This window comes from Myotis brandtii, unplaced genomic scaffold (assembly GCF_000412655.1).
Source record: "Myotis brandtii unplaced genomic scaffold, ASM41265v1 scaffold451, whole genome shotgun sequence".
NCBI lineage: Eukaryota > Metazoa > Chordata > Mammalia > Chiroptera > Vespertilionidae > Myotis > Myotis brandtii.
The window spans coordinates 56278-78387 of record NW_005367245.1 but is presented as its reverse complement, the minus strand read 5'-3'; the positions used below and the strand labels follow the sequence as shown (position 1 = coordinate 78387).

The window sequence follows — 22110 nt, the reverse complement described above, 5'->3', positions numbered from 1 at the left end:
TCCAGACACTGGAAAAACTATTACTTCGCTGCTGTTTTTCATGTACCTTTAGCATATTGGTAAACCCATTAAAATGGAAAACAAAGTATTACTCAAATATATTCAGATCTTTTGTATTGACAAAATATTTGAAAACATAAGCTTCCTTCCTCTGAAAGCAAAGTGTCCATTACACAACCCAAATGGTACTTCTACGGGTACTGACTTGACTTCTGTGCATTTTTGAAAATGGTCACAATAAAATGGTAGAGAAAAAATTCACCCAAATCCAATCTGTCCTCACCATATCCACTATCTCCCTAGTCCCAGGTTCTTTCATCTCACCTGGATGACTGCAATGACCTTCTAACTGCTCTTCCTGCATCTGCCCTTCCTTGCCCCTCAGTATATTCTCAACAGAGAAACAAGAGGGATCTTGTTAAAACAGAAGGCAACTCGTGCTACAACTTACTCAAAACCCTGCAGGCTCCCCACATCCAACGGCCTCCAAGTTCCTGTGTGGTCTGGACTCCCGTGACCTCTCTGACTTCCTGTCTCAGCACTGGGCCCCCGTGTGCTCTGTTACAGCCACATTGCCTCCCTGCTTTTTCTCAGACACTCCAGGGTCACTCCAGGCATGCTCCTGACTTGGTGTCCCTTCTGTCTAGAAGACATTTTACCCCCCAGGTAACTGCAGAACTAACTCCTTACCTCCTTCATGCTCTTGCTAATCTCTCACCTTCTCAATGAGGTTTACCCCAATCACTCTTTTAAAATCACAGTCTCTGCTTCTGGCACTCCCAATCTGCCTTACCTGGCCTTACTCTTCCTTCTCCACCCACCATGACATTTGCTACTTTCTAGTAAGCTCTACAACTTACAATTGATGTTTACTGTTTATAAAGCATAATTACTCCTAACTAGGGTTGCCAGATTTATTATATAAAAATACAGGATATCCAATTGAATTTAAATTTCAAATAAACAATGAAGAAATTTCTTAGAATAAGTATTTCCCCTACTGTATTTGGAACATACTCATTCTAAAAAGAATTGTTGTTTATCTAAAATTCAAGTGTAACTGAACATATTTTTATTTTATCTGGCAACCCTACACACACACACACACACACACACACACACACACACACACATACATATACACAGGAATATAAAGTCCTCAAGGGAGTCAGGAACCTAGTGTTTTGTTCTCTGATATATCTTAGCCCCTATAACACTGCTTTTTCATTATATATGTTCAATAAATATGTCTTAGATTAATGAATTATTACACATTTTCTCAGGATGGCCTCTGCAAAAACAATGGAATAAACAGCTAAAGACGTGTGATCCCGGAAATAGAGGGTCCAGTGTAAGAACAAGTTAAAGACTCAGGTGACACAGTGAGGCCAACCCGAGGAAGGGGGAGATGTGCAAGGACCGGAAATGAAACTGAGAGATGACCTGGTGTGTCTTCCTGTGACATCACTGTGATGGCTTTTACAGTTCTCCAAGGGGCTCTGGCTAGGGGCTTCCTAGTCAGACTTATGACAACAAAATGAGACATTATTGACTTCAAGGAAAATAGAAATTGTTAGAAAAGGAAAAGTAGTTGTGGCACACTACAATGTTTACATGATCACAATAAAGTAAGTGCTGAGTATTGATTTTTAGACATTTTCTATGGTACACGCATAAGCCCCAAGGTAGCTCATGAGTGTCCCATAGAAAATGTCTGAAATTTAAAAACGAAGATACATCAGCATCATTGTGTGGTTTGAAAACTTGGAGACAAAAGAAGCAGCTACAAGAGGTAAAACTAGTTGCTTCCAGGGAGAACTCAGGAGAAAGGAGTGGGAAGGGAAGGAAAGGGAGGAGGCAAATTTGCTCTTTGGGGTCAGACATCTTATAGCACCATTTTATTAATGACATACATGAATTTCTTTATAAAAATTAAAGTTAAAATACTCAGTTCTTCTATTTAAGAAAACAAAAGAAAAATGGGGAAAATAGAATTTCTAAAACATAGGAAATATATATAATTCATCATCCATAAAACAATTTATTGCTATAAAAATCATATTCTTCTTTTGCACACTAGCTGGCAAATTCTCATATACGTCACTACATAAGGATGTAATTTTATCTGAAATCACTACGAAATTAATGATGATCTTTTTTCCCCACTTTGATACATTTCAGGAGTCGTGTATAATGGAAGAGTATTCAGACCCTACGTACCTCTGGGCTACCCAAATCTCAAATGGGTTTTCTAACATTTTAATAGTACCTAATGGCTCATTTCATTTTATCCTCTAATGGTACTTTTAAAGTTATTTTCATATTACACATATTTGAATTTTTCCCAACACCAAGCAAAACCACCATAATATCTTCAGGTAAGACTGTGACATTAACTTTGCTTTTATGTACTGGTTCCCTTTTAGTTATCTTCCCCTTTTCTATAACATGTTCTTGACTCTTGAACAATCATAAGTCTCAGCATTTCTCTTCTAGAAACTTTCTTTCCAAGATCACGATCCCTTGTTCTTATTTCTCCCTGCACTCTAATAGAATGCCACACCCTCTCCAAAGCTCGATCACTGTGGTCCCTGTGATCCTAACTGGCTCCACAAACCTTCTCGGAGGCACCAAAGGCTTGCTCTTCCCCTAACTCTGTTTCTCATGCTGTGTGAACAGATCAAGATTATAGAGGAAAAATATAAACCAATCTAACCTATCAATGTATATGTAAAAATATTACTATTTGTATATGGATTTTTAAAAAATCTTTTGTTTTTATCTCCCCTCACAGCTATTCTCTTTGCTACACATTGTGAATAGATTGGTTTGTTCTGAATTAAAAAAATTTTTTACTGAATGTTCTATGTCCATCATTCATTTTCCAATATGAGTAGGTGAAGTTTAGAAGCTTCCAAACTGTTCGGCCTTCATAAAGATGAAGTCCAGAAGAATTAAACAATTCATAACCGACTGTGTCTATCCATTCTTGCTCCAGGGACTGGTCACATGCTCACTTATAAATGAGCCTTTTGTTCTCTGGGGCCACACACTCTCTTGGTAAAAGTCACACATATCTAATGCTCTAGGAAGTTATCAACCAAAACTGCCCCTCAAATCCACCCTCTTTTCAGACACAACCTCACAAAGTTTCCCTGGTGGTTTTCCTGGCTCTTAAATTTACTTTTACCTTCAAAAATTCTGGTATCTCTTTTCTTGTCAAAGTTTACACTAAAATTTTCACCAGCCCATCTTCTATTTTTATATTTCCATAATTTTCTATCTCTATACTCTCATTTCTGTTCATGATTTTATAAAGTTCTTCGTGTGTGTGTGTGTGTATGTGTGCACGCACGCGTGCACGCATGTGTGTACAGGTGTGTTATATACACATGATTAGAGAAATAACTTACATAAATTTATACCATCTGATACTGATACATATTGGGATCTACCATCATCCCTGTGTCTTGTCTTCCTTCCCCTACTGTTAAGAGGGATACTGTTTGACTAACTAGGGCCTGGCCAGAGCACTGGAACAATTTTCTATTTGTTTATCTGTGTAGTCCAATTCTCTCAAATGACAAAATCCACAGAACAAATCCTGAGCCATGTGGGTCCGTTGGCCACTTCCTTTTCTTTCCTCAAACGCCTGTTGCACATGATAAGTTCCTGTTTGTACAAGCATCTTCACATATTTGGGGGACTTAGATGCATAGCAATATCTGCAGGTCACTAAGAAACCACAGTTTTTCAAGTAAAACACCATCCTGTGTCCCTCTTATTATAAGTTAAATAATGATGTCGAAGGATTAACAATACCCACTCCTCATTCACACATCTAACCTATATTTCCTAACACTTTGTTTCAAATTCAGCTAAACTTCCAGTAGTGTACTTGTTTATATAAGACCTCACATACAGACTCCAGCCCTAACCTGCTAACAGAAAGGTGTCCATTCTGACAACACGACTGACAAACTCATACCACATGATTACCATCTACAGCCACCCCCTTAAATATATGAATGACTGAGTAAATGAATGAATAAATTGGTTGAATTTGCTTACAATTCACTAGGCATTGCATCATTTTTGTCATCAATTATTAAAAACCCTAGATAAATTAAAAATGATAAAAATCACTAGTTTATATGTAATGACCACAGCGTGCTTTTACATGCATGGTACTCAACCCAGGAGGCATTTGGCAATTTCTGGATGCATTTTTGGTTCTCACAAATGGAGGGGTAGTTGCACTGGAGTCTGGTGGGTAGAGGCCACAGATGCTACTAACCCTCCTACAACTCACAGGACAGTGCCCTCCACAGAGAATTATCTGGTGCAATATGTCAACCATGCCGGATTTGAGGAACACTCTTCTACACCATATGACTGTTCATACAAAGTAAAATTAAACTGAAATCATTCCTGTAAGAAACATTTGAATTATTTTCCCCATCTCAGCTGTAATTTCTTCTTTTTTTTCCTGTCACCTGAGCTCTCCTTTTAGTGTTGTTTTTACCCACGAGATTAGTTAACATGCAAGACACAAAATATTTTGCTATAGGAATAATAACAGTAACAAGAAAGGGGCTGTAGCGGCTACATAGGGCAGCAGTGCAGTGCTGAAATACAGACCAGAGGAGGAAATGTACACCATTTCATGTTGCAAAGGCACCCTGATGCCTTTCAGACAGACAAGCCGTGTGACGAGCAAAAAGCCTGTAAACCATTTCACTTGGGTCAACCATTTCATACTTGAAGAGATAAAGGGGACAAGTAAATTCCCACAGACACATCTCAACGTTATGTAATGTCTGTTTCAAAATCGCTATCAAGGTACCAAGCAAGCTGTTTTCTAACCTTCAATACCTGTCAACGAAAATGTAGCAAAATTGACGTTCTTACATCTCGGCACTAGGTGGCAGCAGCACACAAGTGTGTGGGCTCATCCTCGACTAAAAATTAGTGCTGCATTGTTAAAATTCTACTGGAACGAAAGCAGTAAACATATTTTTCTCCAACATTTCTCATCATTGCCTTGTATTTATTTTACTGGGCTTAAAAAGCACTAAGCTTCTTTTTTTTCCTACATAAATCTACATTTCACTGTAGAATATTTGTGAGAGTAACATTTAGTTTATATGTTTGTATGTATACACATATATACACACAAACTAATTATAGACATGATAATTATACATGTTATATGTACATAGATTACATATATCACATTTAATTGTATAAATTCTTACATGCAATACATAATGATGATGAACATGATACAATAATAAATATTAGTGATTCCCCATTGAGCGATTTATCTCATTTAATACCTTTGACAACCTCATGTAAAAGGTATTAGCTTCTCCCTTTGCAATTTAATTGCCAAGCAACACAGAGATTGAACGACTTGGCCAGGGACACACAGTGTAATGAGCCACAGAGTGGGATTTATGTTACACATTTCACAGAACTCGAAGTCTGTGGTATTTTGGAGACCAGGGATTTTGTCTGAATTTCTATTCTCCCTTACCAAAGGCTGATAAATGCTCAAACAATGTGCTATATCAGCTGTAAAAACAGCTTGTTCCCATTTCATAGTGTTAAGAAAAAACAATTCATGTTGGAAACTAAAGACAGTTACTAGGATGCATATTAAAATGTGGATTGCCAGACCTTATCCCAGACTAATTTAATCCGATTTTCTTAGGGAGGGTAGTTTTCTTAAAATTCTCCAGGTAATTCTACTATATAGCTATTGCTGAGCATCTATAGGGTGGTGACTACGAGTAAGTTTTTAATAGTTTTAGAAGCCTTTCCTCACTTCTTGTTGATAAATCCTCAAAGATAGAACTGAAAATACCAAATAGGAAGAAGGTTATGGGTGTGATGCTTGGTACTGAAAGAGATACAGGTGTGCAGCTCACCGGCACCAACAACGTCCCACCCGTTGGTGTTCTATTCCTTTTGTGATCAATTGTGTGCCTTCAATGACAGGCAGGAATCTATGTTTGCCTGTTGAAATAAGCAGTATCTCCACAAGGCCAGCATTCATAGAGGTCTGTGGCAGACAGAATCATTTCCGTCCTACATTACTGATTATCTTCTAGGACCGCAGCAAAATGTCCAGGATGTATCTTGAGAGGTAATTTATTATTAGTGCTAACTATAAATGACTATTATTGAACACAGATCTTTGCCCATAATGGACGAGTGATAACCTTTTACTGAATGAGTATCTGGATAAATGGGCAACACACAGTGACTTGTTAAGTGATGAGATCTAAGGCTGGTCTTATTGGTTGAGCTTCAAAAATCCACTTCAAGGCATTCCTAAGTAGTCTCTGCCAGTATGTCTATCCAGCCAATTGTTTGCAAAATAGTCAAAATCGATGGTGACATCTCAGATAAAGTTCTCATTTTCACTAACTTAAAAAAACAAAACTCAACTGATGTACATGCAGATCTGCTTTCAAATAATGGAGGTCTGGCAAGATTTGTGATTGTTTTAACATAACTATGAGATGTAATTAGGAACATTTTATGCTCTTCTGAGGTAGCCCCAGCAAAGGTGGCTTGCCTTTGGAAAGATGCAATAATAAGAGAATGGGTTTTGCGCTGTTGTTTTTTCCCCCATTGGTTTTTAACCGAAGTTCCCCATAGAAAACGAACTCCTTTTGCAGGACTTATCCAATAAGTCAGCCTTTTACGCTCAGAATCAATTCAGAACACAACATGGAACTCATAGTATTAGCATGAAAGCAATTCCTGGACACGCTAACATGTTGACATGTTCTCGAATTATAATGGCAATTCTCCCATAAAAGTAAAACCATCAATGTTAATAGTTCTGGGGTTTTTTTGGGTCATTTACTAGTATATTCCTGTAGACTCCTCATCCTACAGAGGAGGCTTTCTAACACTCGGAGGCTTTCTAACAACCCTTCCGTGATGGGGGCATTTCACCCAGTACCGTGAGTGGCAGGGAGCTCAGAGCAAACACTCCAAGAGCCGCAGTAGCAAAGGGAAAGGTGGAGACGCACTTAGCGAAGAGCCTCCAAGAAGACTGCGATCCACACAAACTGTCCAGGCACAGCTGTGGAGGTGACTGGGACATTCTCTGATTCCCAAGACATCAGCAAAGCCCTTTAATCAGCACGTACATTGTTCTGTTCTGGATAAAAAATTGTTCTTGAATATTAAGCAGCTGGTGATTCAGTGCCATCTGGCACTTCCTGGTGAAGCACAGCTCCTATATAGTAAGAATGTGTCAGGAGTAAGGAAAAATAGTTTCCAAGGAGGACAATGTGTCAGAATGAATCAGAGAAGCTAGGTGAGAGTGTGAGAGAGGACAATACCACCCACTCAGGATAGTGAGACCTTACTGTCCACACAATCTATAAGGATGTCCTTTCTGAGTGCCGTGGGTTATTTTTTTGTTTTTCCTTCTCAGCAATAATACATAGAGTAGGTTGGGCTTAGTTGACAAAACAACTACAACTCAAACACAGATCAAACAAGTGTCCTTGACCTTCAGAATCACTGAGGATAGAGCATGGAGAGCGTGATAGGGGAACTTTAGAATTTTTTCAACTCCTCCCCCACCCTCCCACCAGCCCCTTTTTGTTCTTCAAAAGTGAGGATGCCCTTGCCATTTAATCGAAGGCTTTTACTTTCATTCGGTTTATTGGAGCCTTCTGTACTCATGCCAGAAGCTGCAAAGTGGTCTGCAAATGAGTCTAACCTATGACCTCAGACCTTATAGAGGGAACACCTAGGAAAGAACACTAGGAAGAAAGAACACTAAGAGAGATGTCTTACAGATGCAGGTTAAATGCTCTTACGTGAGGGTGAAGATGAAGATAAGCAGAGGGCCTAGACCACTGTGAGAACACGTGTGCAGGACCAGGTGTGATTCCCAGGCCCATGGAGGAAAGATACAGGCAAGAGTAGCACACCCAGATGGTGTGGCCATGACGGTGAAGAGCCCAGCAGACCTGGATTATGGGATAGGCTCAGTGAACTCCTCAGAGTGATCAGCTGCCCCTTATAGTTTAAGCAGTTTCTGCTCCAGGCCACACTGTTACTGCACAACAACCTGGAAGGCAGGCATTTCTATATCTATTTTACAGATGAGGACACAGGCTCCCAGGAGAGCAGTGACTCACCAGGCAACACTGCTAGTCATGGCAGAGCTGGGGAGGGGAGGTCTTGGTGGGGCGGTGAGAAATATGAACTATCTAGGCCAGAAAATACCTTAGATGCTTTGCTTTTCACAGATGATGACAGGGGGCTCTTAATTGACATGACTTGCTCAAGCTGGCTTTGCCAGGATCAGCTGAGTCTTAACCTTGTTGAGACTTCAAATGGTGCTCCCCAATCAGTTCACAATTAAGGACCCCCTTTACTTCATTTTTTCTTTTAAAGCCCATGTTTTGCTGGAATGAGGATGAAGATGATGGTGATGATGATGATAATGACAATGACTTTTATAGGTAATCAACCTTTATAGGCTACTGTGTGCTCATTACTGGACTGGGTATCCTTTCTAGTTCTCATTAACAAATATGTCATAGATATCATTAATCCCCTTTGTTACCGATGATAGAATTCATTCTCACAGTTGTTGCGTGACTTGGAGTGATAAAAGAATACCAGGGAGGGCTCTATTTTCTCTATACACCCCCCCCAAGCCCCTTTTCATTCTCCAACAGTGAGAATGCCCTTGCCATTCTTCTTACATATCATGCTGAGAGAATTTGCCTGCAAAACCTGTTTATTAAGAGATAACTTACTCCCCATTTTAATTAATCAAAAACATATATAGATATAGAGATAGAGATATAGAGATATATATGCTATGTAAGACATCAATTGATTAGAATAAAGAAATAATTATTGTTCTAGCTAGTTTTGCTCAGTAGCTAGAGCATTGCCTGTGGACCAAAAGAGTCCTGGGTTCGATTCTGATCAAGGACACGTACCTTGGTTGCAGGCTCCTCCCCAGCCCAGGCCCTGGCCGGGCCTGTGCAGGAGGCAACCAATTGATGTTTTTCTCTGACTTTCCCTCTCTCTTCCACTCTCCGTAAAAATCAATGGAAAAATATCTTCAGGCGAGGATTAACAACAAAAAGAGAAATAATTATTATACTAATTTGACCTAAAGCCTGATGTTTTGGTGTGCCCACACACCCTGGCCATTGGTGAAGGTACAAGTATCATTTTGCCTTCTGAGATACTGAAATTAGCCTATGAGCCCTCATTTCTACAAGACCTGGGGGTCTAGCTATCTCAAGGTGGATTACTTTGTTACATTATTATACAAAATAATTCCTGCTGATTTTATGCTCTGGGTCTCCATATTTCACGGAGTTAAATAATAAACCCCATATTTACTCACACATTTTTAGATAGAAGCACAGATCCACAATTGTGCCTTGCTTTGCATTAAGGCTCCCAATGAAATCCCGTGAGCTGTTAAAGGGGCTCCGAACCTTTGCCTGTAGAAACAAAGGCACTGGAAAACACGCAAGAGGTAATGAGCACTGCGCTTCTCTCTCTGGGCGAGAAAAATTACAAAAGAGGAATGATAGATGGTGCTTGCCAGAAATTTTAATTAAACCTGTGAGTGAAACATTCTGAACCAGGCCCAGTGGCAGCTGCACTCATACATGACCTGCTGAAATAGCAGGGGCGGGGACATGCGTCAGGAAATAGATATCCTGAGAGGGCAGCCATAATATCCTTGAATCTCATTTAATCCAGCTCTCCATAAAGCCTAGCTCTGAAGGGCCTGCTAGGGGACTCCCCTCGCTCAGGAAATAACTCAGAATACAAAGCAATCTGCTCTCGGTTGCCTAGTGACACCAGCGTGTGGACCACAGTGTGTCTTCAGTGTGTGTGTGCTGTCCCTTGTTTATCCAAAGACAGTATTCCCTGCCACTCCACATGGCTACCTTTGGTGCAATACTTACGTCATGAAAAGTCCCCACCACGGAGGATTCCATGTGAAATGTCTCTACGAATTATGACTAAAGAATACCAGGTATCCGTCTCCACTTCCTAAGTCCTCCTATTGCCTGCTTTCCCAGAAAGACATTGAGCAGACGCTGTCTTTTCTTATTCATGTTTCCACATGTTCCCTCATCAGGCTTTGACACACATTTGGAGACAGGAGGAATAACTTAAAAATAAGACATGAACGTGGTTCAGTCCTGACTTCATCACTTGTAAGCTGTCTGATTCTGGCCTGATTTTCACTGCTCAGGTTCTCATCTGTGAATCGGTCTAGCTCTGGGGGCTGTTATAGGGCCAAATGTCCTTAATTCAAAGTGCTTTGTAAATAGTCAAGCATGAAATAAACAGGGCCTGTGACTATTTTTTTTTCTTTCTTTCTAAACCATGCTTACTCTCCTTCTGAAAGTTAAAGACTTATATGGCTTGAATTCAACCTTGCATCCAGTTAGAATTAAGCTTCTTGCAAGTTGATACATTTCATGAGAAAAGCATGCTCTTCCTTATTAAAACCAGCCATGATAGGTTTGTCTCCTGTAAGAATTCCACAAAAATAGCCAAACATAAACAAAAACCGCTATTCAAAAGAATATATCATTTTAGTATCAGTAACTCTTGTGCCTTTAAGTTTTATTACAAATTCCAGAATCCAAGTCTTAAATTCAAGGCCACAATTAATGCTGGATGATCTGCCACATGGCAGTTTGGCTTACATCTGATCTTCATGGTGTTTACCCTGACTTCCTGGGAAGGACAGACCATTCCTACTACCTTCTATCTTTCTCCAGTGCAGTAGAAAGTTTAGTGGGGGCAGAGCTGCTAGAATAAAAGGCTACTTTCCCAGTCTCCCTGCAGGTGGATGCGGCCACATGTCTAAGTTACAGCCAAGGAGATGTAAACAGAAGAGTCAAGTGAGTCAGGAACTTTCCTTAAGTGGAATAGATGTGTGTGTTTTTATTCTTTCCTCCATGGTTCTGCCCGGGGCCCACAGCGATCCTGGGCTATGTGTCTGGGACCCAGCACTAGCAATGGCAGAGTGATGGGCTGGAGAAACCTTGAGTCCCTGAGGACTCTGAGGAGCAATCATCCAACTGCCCTGGACTTGCACGCTGGAAATAGACTTCCATCTTCTTTAAGTCACTGATGTCATGTTGGTTTTTGTTTCTCACAGCCAACTAATGAAATCCATTTTCCACATCCGTGTTTTCAGAGTCCCTCAACTTTCCAAAACCCTGCACTGTCTCAACAGTATGTTTATTCGAGTACAATACATTTGGCAAACACAGGGAGGGACAGAAGTAGGTTTACAGTTGTGAGAACCCAAAATGCAGAGTTTATTCTTATATTATTATTTCTTAATTATTGTATCATTTTCAATAGGAACAATGGCAAACCTACTTTTGCCTCACCCTGTATTTATCACACAACACTCACATGCAAGACCAAGGACCAGAGACTGTGTTGTACTGAGAGGAATCTGTGAGCCACTCCAATATCAGTCACACCCTAAAGGCCCCTAATGATGAAGAAGGCAAGTGAAGGGTGAGGCACTGCGGATCAGAACCCATGACAGACATGTGGGGAGGTAGGCAAGTTTTTTGGAGGAAGGACAGCAGGAGTAAGGATTAAAAATGAGATGTTAGGAAATGGGCAGAGAAAGGGTATGCATTCCAGAAAGACAAGCAGTATTTCCAAAGGCCATTCAGCAGAAAACAGCATGGTGTGCTGAAAGAAGGGAAGTCCAATATGGCTAGAGCTGAGCGAGGAAGATGACAGATAGAGTGGAGGGTAGGTGGACATGGTCCAAAACTTCTCACTCTATTCTCTATTGTCTCGCTATCACCTCCCAAACTACTGGGCTGGACAAAAACTGAGAAAGATGACTAGCGCTCATGAAGAAGAAAATTCTAGAGCCCATGCTTCAGAATTTTCTTGTGGGTGAGCAGATAGAATTTAAACCCACACCACAGAATCAAAGCACTCCCTGATTCTAGGCTGTTTTCCCCCTCAAAGGAAAAAACACTGAAGTGATAAATGATAACACTTAATGGGGCCATTGTTTTGCCCTAGTTTATATGAGAATGAACAGACCAAGCTAAGATATGCAAGTCATTCCTCTCAACAGAACACTTCTTGTTCCCCTCTGTTCCCAATACTTCTCATTTACAGAAATAAATAAATAAATGTTAACTCTCCTCTAGCGGAAGCTGACTTCTCAGAATTATTTTTCTTTGTTTCCTACATACGGAAATATTGATGCCTTTCACTCAGCAAATGCGTGTATGGGAACTCTTAACATCCTCCATGGAACTGGGAAGAGTGGAGAAGAGCCCATTAAAAAGATTAAATAATTCACAGAGGACACTAGAGGGAAGGTGTCCCTTCTCTCTATGCTTCCGAGCCTTCGTGCTTGCTGTTTCCTTTCTGATTCTACTTGAAACGCTTTCCTTTCTCCTTAGCATCCTAGAGCCTCATCTCAGACTTCCTTCTCCTAATAGCCTTTCTTGGTTCCACAGGTTCAGATTAATGGAAAAATCCTATGATAGGTAATCATATTGGGAATTCCAACTCCAAATCTGAAGAATGTCTCCCATGAAAGATTAATGAAAGGTAGATGTCTAAATTAAACTCTGATGCCTCTCCCAACACGATCTAAGTCCTTAAAGTCAATATACCAAGTACTGCTTTAAGTTCTCTCCCAAGCAACTCAACTATGTGTCCCTTAGATAGATCTTCAAATGTTTTGCTACTGGGGAAAAAAAATCCAGGATTGTTCTTTTAAAATATGGTCAAAGGTCTCTGTCTAATATAGCACACTAAATACATGTTACTCACAGATATGTCTTGTTTCAAAAGCCCCTTACTTTAAGGAAATCAGAGAGAGAACATGGTTGAAGATAAGCCAATTTTAGTAGATCCAACATGCAGTAATATGAGAAAGCACTAGTTTATTCTGGAGAAATACTTATAACATAATAAATAGATTTGGAGATTACCGAGTGTGAAATTGCATGTAAAATTTAAAAAAAAAACTACCTTGATGTATTTGACTGGGAATGTCTGAGCAGCAAAGCCTGGGTGGAGGCATTTTAAGTACATCAACACTTCCCTCAGTAGCCTCTGGTTATGTGGAAACTGCTGTAATCTAAATGGTTAAAATGCTTACTACGTTTTCTATAGCCTGCTGTGGGAAGGGAGTCAAAAGTGCCATCTTGGGTCCTGGCCAGTGTTCCAAATGTCAGCCCACACACAGAAGGGTTGTGGGTTCGACTCCTGGTCAAGGCGCACACCTAGGTTGCAGGTTCAATCCCTGGCCCTGGTCAGGATGCATGCGGAAGGCAACCAATCGATGTGTCCCTCTCACATCCATGTTTCTTTCTCTCCCCCAACCCCCACTTTTTCACTCTATCTAAAATAAATAGAAAAAATATCCTCAAGTGAGGATTAACAACAACAAAAAAAGTGGCATCTTGGGAGTGAAATGATCTAAGATGTGCAAAAATATCCTCAAGTGAGGATTAACAACAAAAAAAGTGGCATCAAGGGCAGGCAGAAAAGATAATCTTGCTACAAAGAGAACAACAGTTCACACCAAGCAGGTCCCAGGACAAGTGTTAATTCCAGCCCTTTGCCCACCTGGCAAGACCTGAAGGTGGTCTAAATCTGAGGGACTAAGACTGAGGGGTGGAACTGGGCATAAGAAGTGAAGATGATTAGAACATAAGACCCTTCTGTGAAAAGGCGTATGAAACAAGGCAGGAAACACTGAAAACTAGGTACAGACTAGGGCAGTGATATTTGCAACCATAGTAAAATAAAGACTTATATTTTTGATATTTATTTTATATATTTAAATGTCATTTAACAAAGAAAAATCAACCAAAAAAATTAGTATTCTGGAGAAATACTTATAACATAATAAATAGATTTGGAGATTACCGAGTGTGAAATTGCATGTAAAATTTAAAAAAAAAACTACCTTGATGTATTTGACTGGGAATGTCTGAGCAGCAAAGCCTGGGTGGAGGCATTTTAAGTACATCAACACTTCCCTCAGTAGCCTCTGGTTATGTGGAAACTGCTGTAATCTAAATGGTTAAAATGCTTACTACGTTTTCTATAGCCTGCTGTGGGAAGGGAGTCAAAAGTGCCATCTTGGGTCCTGGCCAGTGTTCCAAATGTCAGCCCACACACAGAAGGGTTGTGGGTTCGACTCCTGGTCAAGGCGCACACCTAGGTTGCAGGTTCAATCCCTGGCCCTGGTCAGGATGCATGCGGAAGGCAACCAATCGATGTGTCCCTCTCACATCCATGTTTCTTTCTCTCCCCCAACCCCCACTTTTCCACTCTATCTAAAGTAAATAGAAAAAATATCCTCAAGTGAGGATTAACAACAAAAAAAGTGGCATCAAGGGCAGGCAGAAAAGATAATCTTGCTACAAAGAGAACAACAGTTCACACCAAGCAGGTCCCAGGACAAGTGTTAATTCCAGCCCTTTGCCCACCTGGCAAGACCTGAAGGTGGTCTAAATCTGAGGGACTAAGACTGAGGGGTGGAACCGGGCATAAGGAGTGAAGATGATTAGAACATAAGACCCTTCTATGAAAAGGCGTATGAAACAAGGCAGGAAAAACTGAAAACTAGGTATAGACTAGGGTCATGAGACTCGGGGTTGTTTTTTTTATGTGTGCGTTTTTTTTGGTCGGGGGCGGGTGGGTGGCCTAGGCCTGGAGAAGCCTGCAACCAGGGTATGTGACCTTGACCCAAATCGAACCTGGGACCCTTTGGTATGCAGGCCGATGCTCTATCGACTGAGCAAAACCAGCTAGAGTGAGAGTCAAGGTTGAAGATAGCTTGGCAAGCCTCTCAGCAAGATTCTCAGGGTCAGGCGGCAGAGCTTCCTTCAGGGAGTGGTATGACAGCAAAGTGGAACCATAAGCAGCAGACTGCAGCCCTGGAGGAAGAATTAGGGGGTTGGCCTCTGCTGATCTCCAGTTATTTCAGCCCTTGGGTCCAAGATGTGATAAAGCCTTCCAAAGCCTGCTTGCCAAGGTCTCAGAAACCCTTCATATTCTCCCAGAATCTCCTGGGTTCAAAGCCGAAAGGACCGATGACCCTGGAACGGGCGGGCTGCAACTGCTGAAGGGCCTCTGATTGTTCCAGGACCAGAAAAGAGCCCGGTGATAAAGCTCAGCTCCAAGCTGTTCTCTGGGCATTACTGGGTCTCTGAGAAATGTCTCCAGGAAGCAAGTCTTGACCTTGATTTTTGTACATTTCACTTCACTTGGGACAAGGCCAGTGTTGTCATTCTACATCTACATTTAAATAGTAAAACAAGGAACTAGGATGAGGGTGCCATTCCAGAAACTTGGCAAAGAACCCTCTCTTTCTCTAACTCATCTTCTCTGGAGAAAAAAAAAAGGGAAGGCAGAGAAAAGGAGAGAAATGAACTCTACTGATTTTAGCCTCTCCAAAGTGGGTCTTGAACTGCCCCTCCCCCAAAACAACTAGCATGCCAGCCCCATTACAAACCTTCCCTATAAAATCCATGATGTCTACTGAGATCATATGAACTTCAAAGATTTTCTTTAGAGACTCACCCTAAAGTACAAAGAATTGTGACTAGGGTTATCAGATAACTATATTCCTGACTTTTTAATTCAATTGGTGCCCTCAAAAAAAGACACTTATGAAAAAAAAATACTTTTAAGATAAGCAAGGAGAGGTGTGGCAATGTAAGTGGTGAAAAGAATACAGACACTCATATTCTTTGAACAAAGAAAACCAGTCAGGCAACATTTTCCCTTTTACCCAAGTGACATCTGAATAAGTGAAAGGCAAACTTCACACCCAGCCAGCAAGAGTGGTTCAATCAATCTCGGTGATAAATGGGGTCAAGGCTGTCATAGCCGGGTTAGCACAAGAGATCTGGGTTTCACCTTCATTTAATGATCATGGAATCTTCCCTTCCAGGTAAGTATTCACCTTCACTTAATAGTAACTTGCTTCATACGTCTTTATGCAATGTCTTCAGCAGGTCCAAGGAAAGTTATGTCTGCTGTTTCTGCCCCAACTTGATCAGAAACTCTAATGTTTTATAAATATACCAGAGGCCCGGTACATGAAATCTGTGCATGGAGGTGGGGGGTCCCCTTCAGCCCAGCCTGCACCCTCTCCAAACCAGGACCCCTCGGGGGATGTCCGACTGCCCGTTTAGGCCTGATCCCCGGGATCAGGCCTAAACCGGCAGTCGGACATCCCTCTCACAATCCTGGAATGCTGGCATCTAACTGCTCACCTGCTTGCCTGCCTGATCGCCCCTAACTGACCCCCCTCCCCCGTCTGCCTGATCACCTCTAACTGCCCCCCCTGCCGGCCTGGTCACCCCACACAGCCTGCTGTTCGTTTGGTCATCCCTCACCAACCCCCCTGATGGCCTGGTCACCCCATGCAGCCTGCTGTTTGGTCATTACTGTTACTGTGACAGTGTCCTGGATAATTTGCATATTCCTCTATTATTAGTATAGATTTTCTGGTCCTTTGAGGGGGACTTTAGAAGCGACTCTTCAAGAACTAACCTCTTTCTCATACTTGTCAATCTTTAATGTCTATAACCAACTAAATATGTCACTGTCAGAATCATTAGTATCGTATGACCAATTATTTACATTGTTCAGCATGATTTTTACAAAGAAACAGAGTTTATACAGAAATAGTATCCTCCATAATTCTAATAGTTCTTTGCACATTTCACATATTCATGTATTTGGTGACTAAATGAAGAATAAATTATGCATAAAGAAATGCATTTAATACTTTCTCAATAAAATCTAAACTAATTCTCATAATGTAGTTTCAAGATATATTTATCCTATTTAAATAATTTACAAAATGGGGCTTTTCTAATGATTATTTTGTATTTATGCAAAACAGTTAACAATTATTCTAGTAGGTTGCTCTTTCTAGATCAGAATGATAAATATTTAAAAACTAAAAATGAACCAACCCTTCTATGCACACTGGCAACCTCAAGTCATATTTCATTCCTATCCTCTTTAACCTGTATTGTACCAAAGTACTAAATCCCACCTGTTAGGTAAGACACTGCTGATATATTGGGTAAGTATGGTGTCAGGAGCAGAGATGTGACAGGGGTCCATGAGGTTGCAGGTGTGAGAGAACACAAGGGGCAATTTGTGCAATGGGAGTAGAAAGGGAATATCCTAAAGTTATATGCTGCTTTGTTTTTATTCCATAGGCATGTCATCTTCAATATTTTAAAGCAATGACTAGATGATATTGCCTATAGAAGCTAAACCAAGGTTTATACTTTTGAACAATTTTAATAAAAAACTTAATGAAGGAATACTCTGGAATTGCATGGGAATTATACTCAGAAAAGACAAAAACGCTAGGATATTGCCTGCCACCCACTCCCAATCTGTCCCAGATTGCCATTTTTACAAAGTATAATGGGAAAACCAAAGGAGAACCATCATCTGAATACCTCACTAAAAACAAAGTAAATCATTCACTTTTTGTTGCCCAACTTCCCTCATTTGTCTAGAGGTCAAAGCTCCACGGTGAGAGCCAAGTAGAGAGGTTTCCCCTTAATTATCTAAGTAATTACCTTAAATGTCTGCTTTGCTTTGGCTTTGGAGACATAGTAACAACCATGAAGACCCTACTGAAACAAGAAGATAGGAAGTTCATCAAATGCTCTCCATCTCCATTGCAGAAAGCACACGAACATTACCTGAAAATGCAAACTGGGATCTTTTGTGACAAGATTAAAGAAACCTTTTATTTTCTGAAGTTAAAATGAGAATGTCTACTTGTATATTTTTTTCACATCCCACAGTGAAGGGAAGTTTTATTGCCTAATAATCCACACTAAGTGATCACCGAAGCGCACATAATTTGAGGATTGTAGACTGTGCTGGCCACTGGCATTTTAAAACACAAATGCCAGGATTATCTGTTTTCTTGGGTCCTGTGGTTTCCTGTTCATTGCTCAGAACTCTTACTATAGAAACAAGAGATACATGAAAGGAAATAATTTTGCCTGGGAAACAGATGTCAAGTCCGTGCCTCATTTCCAAAAGAGATACCAGACTCTAGAAAATGTCTGATGAAGTCCTAGAAAAAAAAAAGGTAAGTAAATGAAGCCATTATTTTCAGTGTGAAACTTCCTACATTGGGGATATCCTGCCATCTTGTTTGGACTTCCCTAGTGCCCATCCAGATCACTGATGTTGGCCCCTTGCTTTTCTTAAGGCCTTAGCATTTTGTTTACTCTCTGAAAACTGTGTGACCCATCAGGCACTCTACCATGTCCTTCTGCTGTAATTAAAAATGTATTTAAGCAGCATTCTAATCTCACAATGGTCACACACTCACAAAGAGACGCCTATGTCATCTGAAAGGTAATTTGTTGAAAGGCCTTCAGTCAGAATTGAAGGACATATTCCAGATTCTCTAATTAAGCATTACGGTTCTCAAGTAAAGTCATCCTTGGGAGGCATTTTCCACCCTTAATACGATTAGATACTATTATGGCTATGATGTCTTTATCTAGTTAGTATATATACATGTGTTATCTGTCAGATCTATGGGTACTGAACATGAAGGAAGATCCTATTCAATCCTTGATGCCAAGGTGTCAATTAAATTCAGGTCTCTCTGGAATTCTTTCAGTGCACACTGGAGGGTTTCTTTTTGTTATAAGATGCTGAGTAAAAAAAAAAATGAGACAGATGAGATCTCCAAGGTTGGATATGAGAGACAGTCCTCACCTTGCTTCTGAGACCACTTCTAGTTCCTTGTCATATTGACTATAGATTGTTAGGGAAATGGAAGGAAGCAGAAAGATGTTTTGCAAACATCACTGTGGGAGAGGGATTTTGTGATATATGCATTGTACTCCCAAGTGCTTCCTGGTGCAAGGCTGAAGCCCACCTTAGCCTTACTCCTAGCAGGTGGGTGGGCAATTAAAAAATTCCTAGTGTTCTGTAGGCCATGGGAGTTTCCATAATTTTTCTACTAACCCATAATATCAAAAGACCATGAATATCAAAAATGAGTCCTGGACTGGGTAAAATTATTATGGATAACACATTGATGGGCGATGACAAATTAATGTGTTACAACTATTGAGGTGTTACAGTTTTGAAATGGGATTCTCAGAAACCTTATGCCTGATGCCAAAGTTAGAAGACAGATTTTAAGTCAGGCCTGCCCTTTCCCGGCTTTCAAATGATGCCTCAGAGACTATCCAATTATCTCTGCTCCACAACTTCTATGAGGCTGGATTTCAAAAAGATAAGACAAATGACTGTGTTCAGAGTGAAAGTTAGAGACTGTTAACCAAGGTGTCAGTTTCTGGGAAAATGAACAAATACAGTAAAACACTGGATGGATTGACTGGTTAAAAAAAAAAAAGGTGAGGGTGTGTGTGAGAGAAAACCCTTTACCTGGTGAGTTCTCAAATCATTATAAACTTTCCCATGGAGTTTATAGCCCCTTAAAATGTGTCTATAATGCAAACTAGATTAGAAAAGCTATGAGCTGGAGAGAGAGCATTTCTCCATAATAGCCAAGGAGTGTGCGAAGGACAAGGTGTGAAGGGTAGTGCAGGAGGATGGATGGAAAGTTGGCAAGTGTGTAAAAGAAATGGTGATGTAAAAAAAAAAGCTGCAATCAAGAGAAAAGTAATGCAGTGATTTCTTGTGGGGGTTCTTTCAGGGAAACAGCAAATAACTCTCCAAATAACTCACGGGGAATTTTTTCTTTTTTACTAACATCAGGATTTTCATTATAAAACAAATTGAGAATACATGTATATCCTAAGGCCAACATTAAACCCAAATTCCCTTATACTTTGTTCCTCCCCAAATCTACACAAAAATTTCCTCAGGATCTTAGTATGCTTCTAACAAGATGGCAGGAAATGGCACAAGGTATCCTAAAATAACACATGAACAAGCTTCAAATAAAAATGTGAACATTAATAGAATTGAAACATGCCATCCCAGTGAACTAAAATTTGCTGTGAACTGGTAAGGCTCCTGCAATGAAAGGCTGGGCATTAGGAAAAGGGGGCACCTTCTGAGTCCGGGACCAAGATTCCATGTTTTTACTGAGGAACTGAAATTCAAAATGAAAAGTATTAGAGAAGAAATGCAAAGCAAGGTCTAAAACGGCCAAGTCACGCAGAAGCTTAGCTCGGTGATATTACAAAAAAGATACCACTAAATAAATGAGTCCTATTTTATTCTAGTCCCTGTTGGAATGAAAAAATTTCTACCACGCTTGACTACATTCAGTACAAACTCAAGATGGCCACATTTGCAAAGTACATTTCTTAATAAATCTGGCTGCATCCTGTTTATGCAACTTAAGCCCATGAGAGGTTTAAATATAATTTATACTGACAGATATTTCACAGGTTTATTCTTTGGCTGCTGGAAGACTCATCAATAATTTAAGACCATGACACATTATGTATAATTGTTTCATTTCTTTCCCTTTTGCAAAAAGTCACTCACATTTTAATCATTAAAATTACTCACATTTGTGTCAGCATAGAACACATAAACCAAGAAATGTTCTTGTTAGGAAGACTACAAAAGGAAAGAAGAGAAAAGTCTTACAAACTTTACAAATTCACATGACTATGTAATGTCTACTTTGTAATGCAGGGCAAATGATCCTTAAATCAAAAACACAGTGAACAGCTAAGTGTTTCCATTTTTGTTAAGATTAAAAAAAAAAACTTCAAAGGGAAATTTCATTATGTGAAGTTGAAAATATATGAATTTCAATATATAGAAATTTATAATGTGATTTAACCCTCTATCAACCACATACTAGCTGGATTGCCTTGGGAAAGTTGTTAAATCTCTATTTAATCTGCAGTTGCCTCAATTCAATGAGATATGTAAATAAACAATCACACTGGTTCTTCTCAAAGAGTATTAAAGTAATGAAAATAAAATAAGATGATGAATAAGTGAATGTACTTTACAAATCATATAAAAGTAAGATATTCTGTACCACCATTCAGTACCAGGATAAAAACAGTTAAGAAACATTATTATTTAAAAATTACTTGACATCTATTTTTAGGGAACTTGCTTTTAAAAGCCTTAGTTTCTATGCCAAAGGTTTTCAGTTTGAACTTTGTCCTAAGTTCAATTTAGCCCCTTTCATAAACGTTTAAAAGCATACACAATTTCACCCCTTACCCCACCATAAGATGCTCAGAAACTCCTTTTATACATAATCAAATTTAATCTTAACTGCATAAAGCAAACTGAAAATAGAAATCTATTTGAGAATATTGCTTAGTTTCTTCATTCCCAGACTAAATTTTTGCTTTTCAAGTCTAGTCAGTATATATTGAAAAAGTTAATAAAGATGTTGTACACTGTGAAAATCATACTGGTTGGCTTTTCCCATGAAGGGGGGGGCGCGTGGGTGGCGGACAGGGTGGTTGTTATTGTTTTTTAATACTCTTTGTTTCCTGGGTACTTTCTTCTGACTCTCCAACAGGGATTGGCTATCAAATTTAACATTTTTCCAAAGCTCACAAGCAAAGGGATAAACAATTAAAAGCTGCACATTAAGTACGGGTCAATTATTAATGGATGCTGAAAGGTAGAAGAGCAATTCTCACAAGATGACCTGCCCAAAACCAGAAGTCTGAAAGGGAATGAAAGCATATACTGCAGTTAAAACCCTGGGCTCTGAAGTTAGGTATGCTGAATTAAAAAAAAAAAGATTTTGACTCTTATAGTTGTGTGGCATTTGAGAAATAATTAATTCCCTAATGCTTGGTTTCTTTATAGATAAAATGGAAATAATAATAGTGTCTATCTCAAAGAGTTGTGAGGGCTAAATAAAAGAATCCAAGGAAAGTCATTAGAAAAGCACCTGACACAAAGAAAACAGTGAATATTAAACAGTATGTGTAATGCAATGTAGAAAAAAATAAAAGGTTTATTATATATTTTATTTATTTATTTATTTATTTATTTATTTATTTATTTATTTATTTATTTCAGAGAGAAAGGGAGAGGGAGAGGGAG

The 22110-nt window shown here is 39.7% G+C and overlaps 1 protein-coding gene across 1 annotated transcript in view; it reads right to left on the bottom strand.

Moving 5' to 3' along the window:
* LOC102262508 (growth arrest-specific protein 2) overlaps positions 1-22110 on the bottom strand; it is a 72454-nt gene that overhangs the window by 11952 nt on the left and 38392 nt on the right. The window contains exon 5 of the mRNA XM_005874801.2: positions 17652-17705. Coding sequence (XP_005874863.1) covers positions 17652-17705 — 54 coding nt within the window. The remainder of the gene's footprint in view (positions 1-17651; positions 17706-22110) is intronic.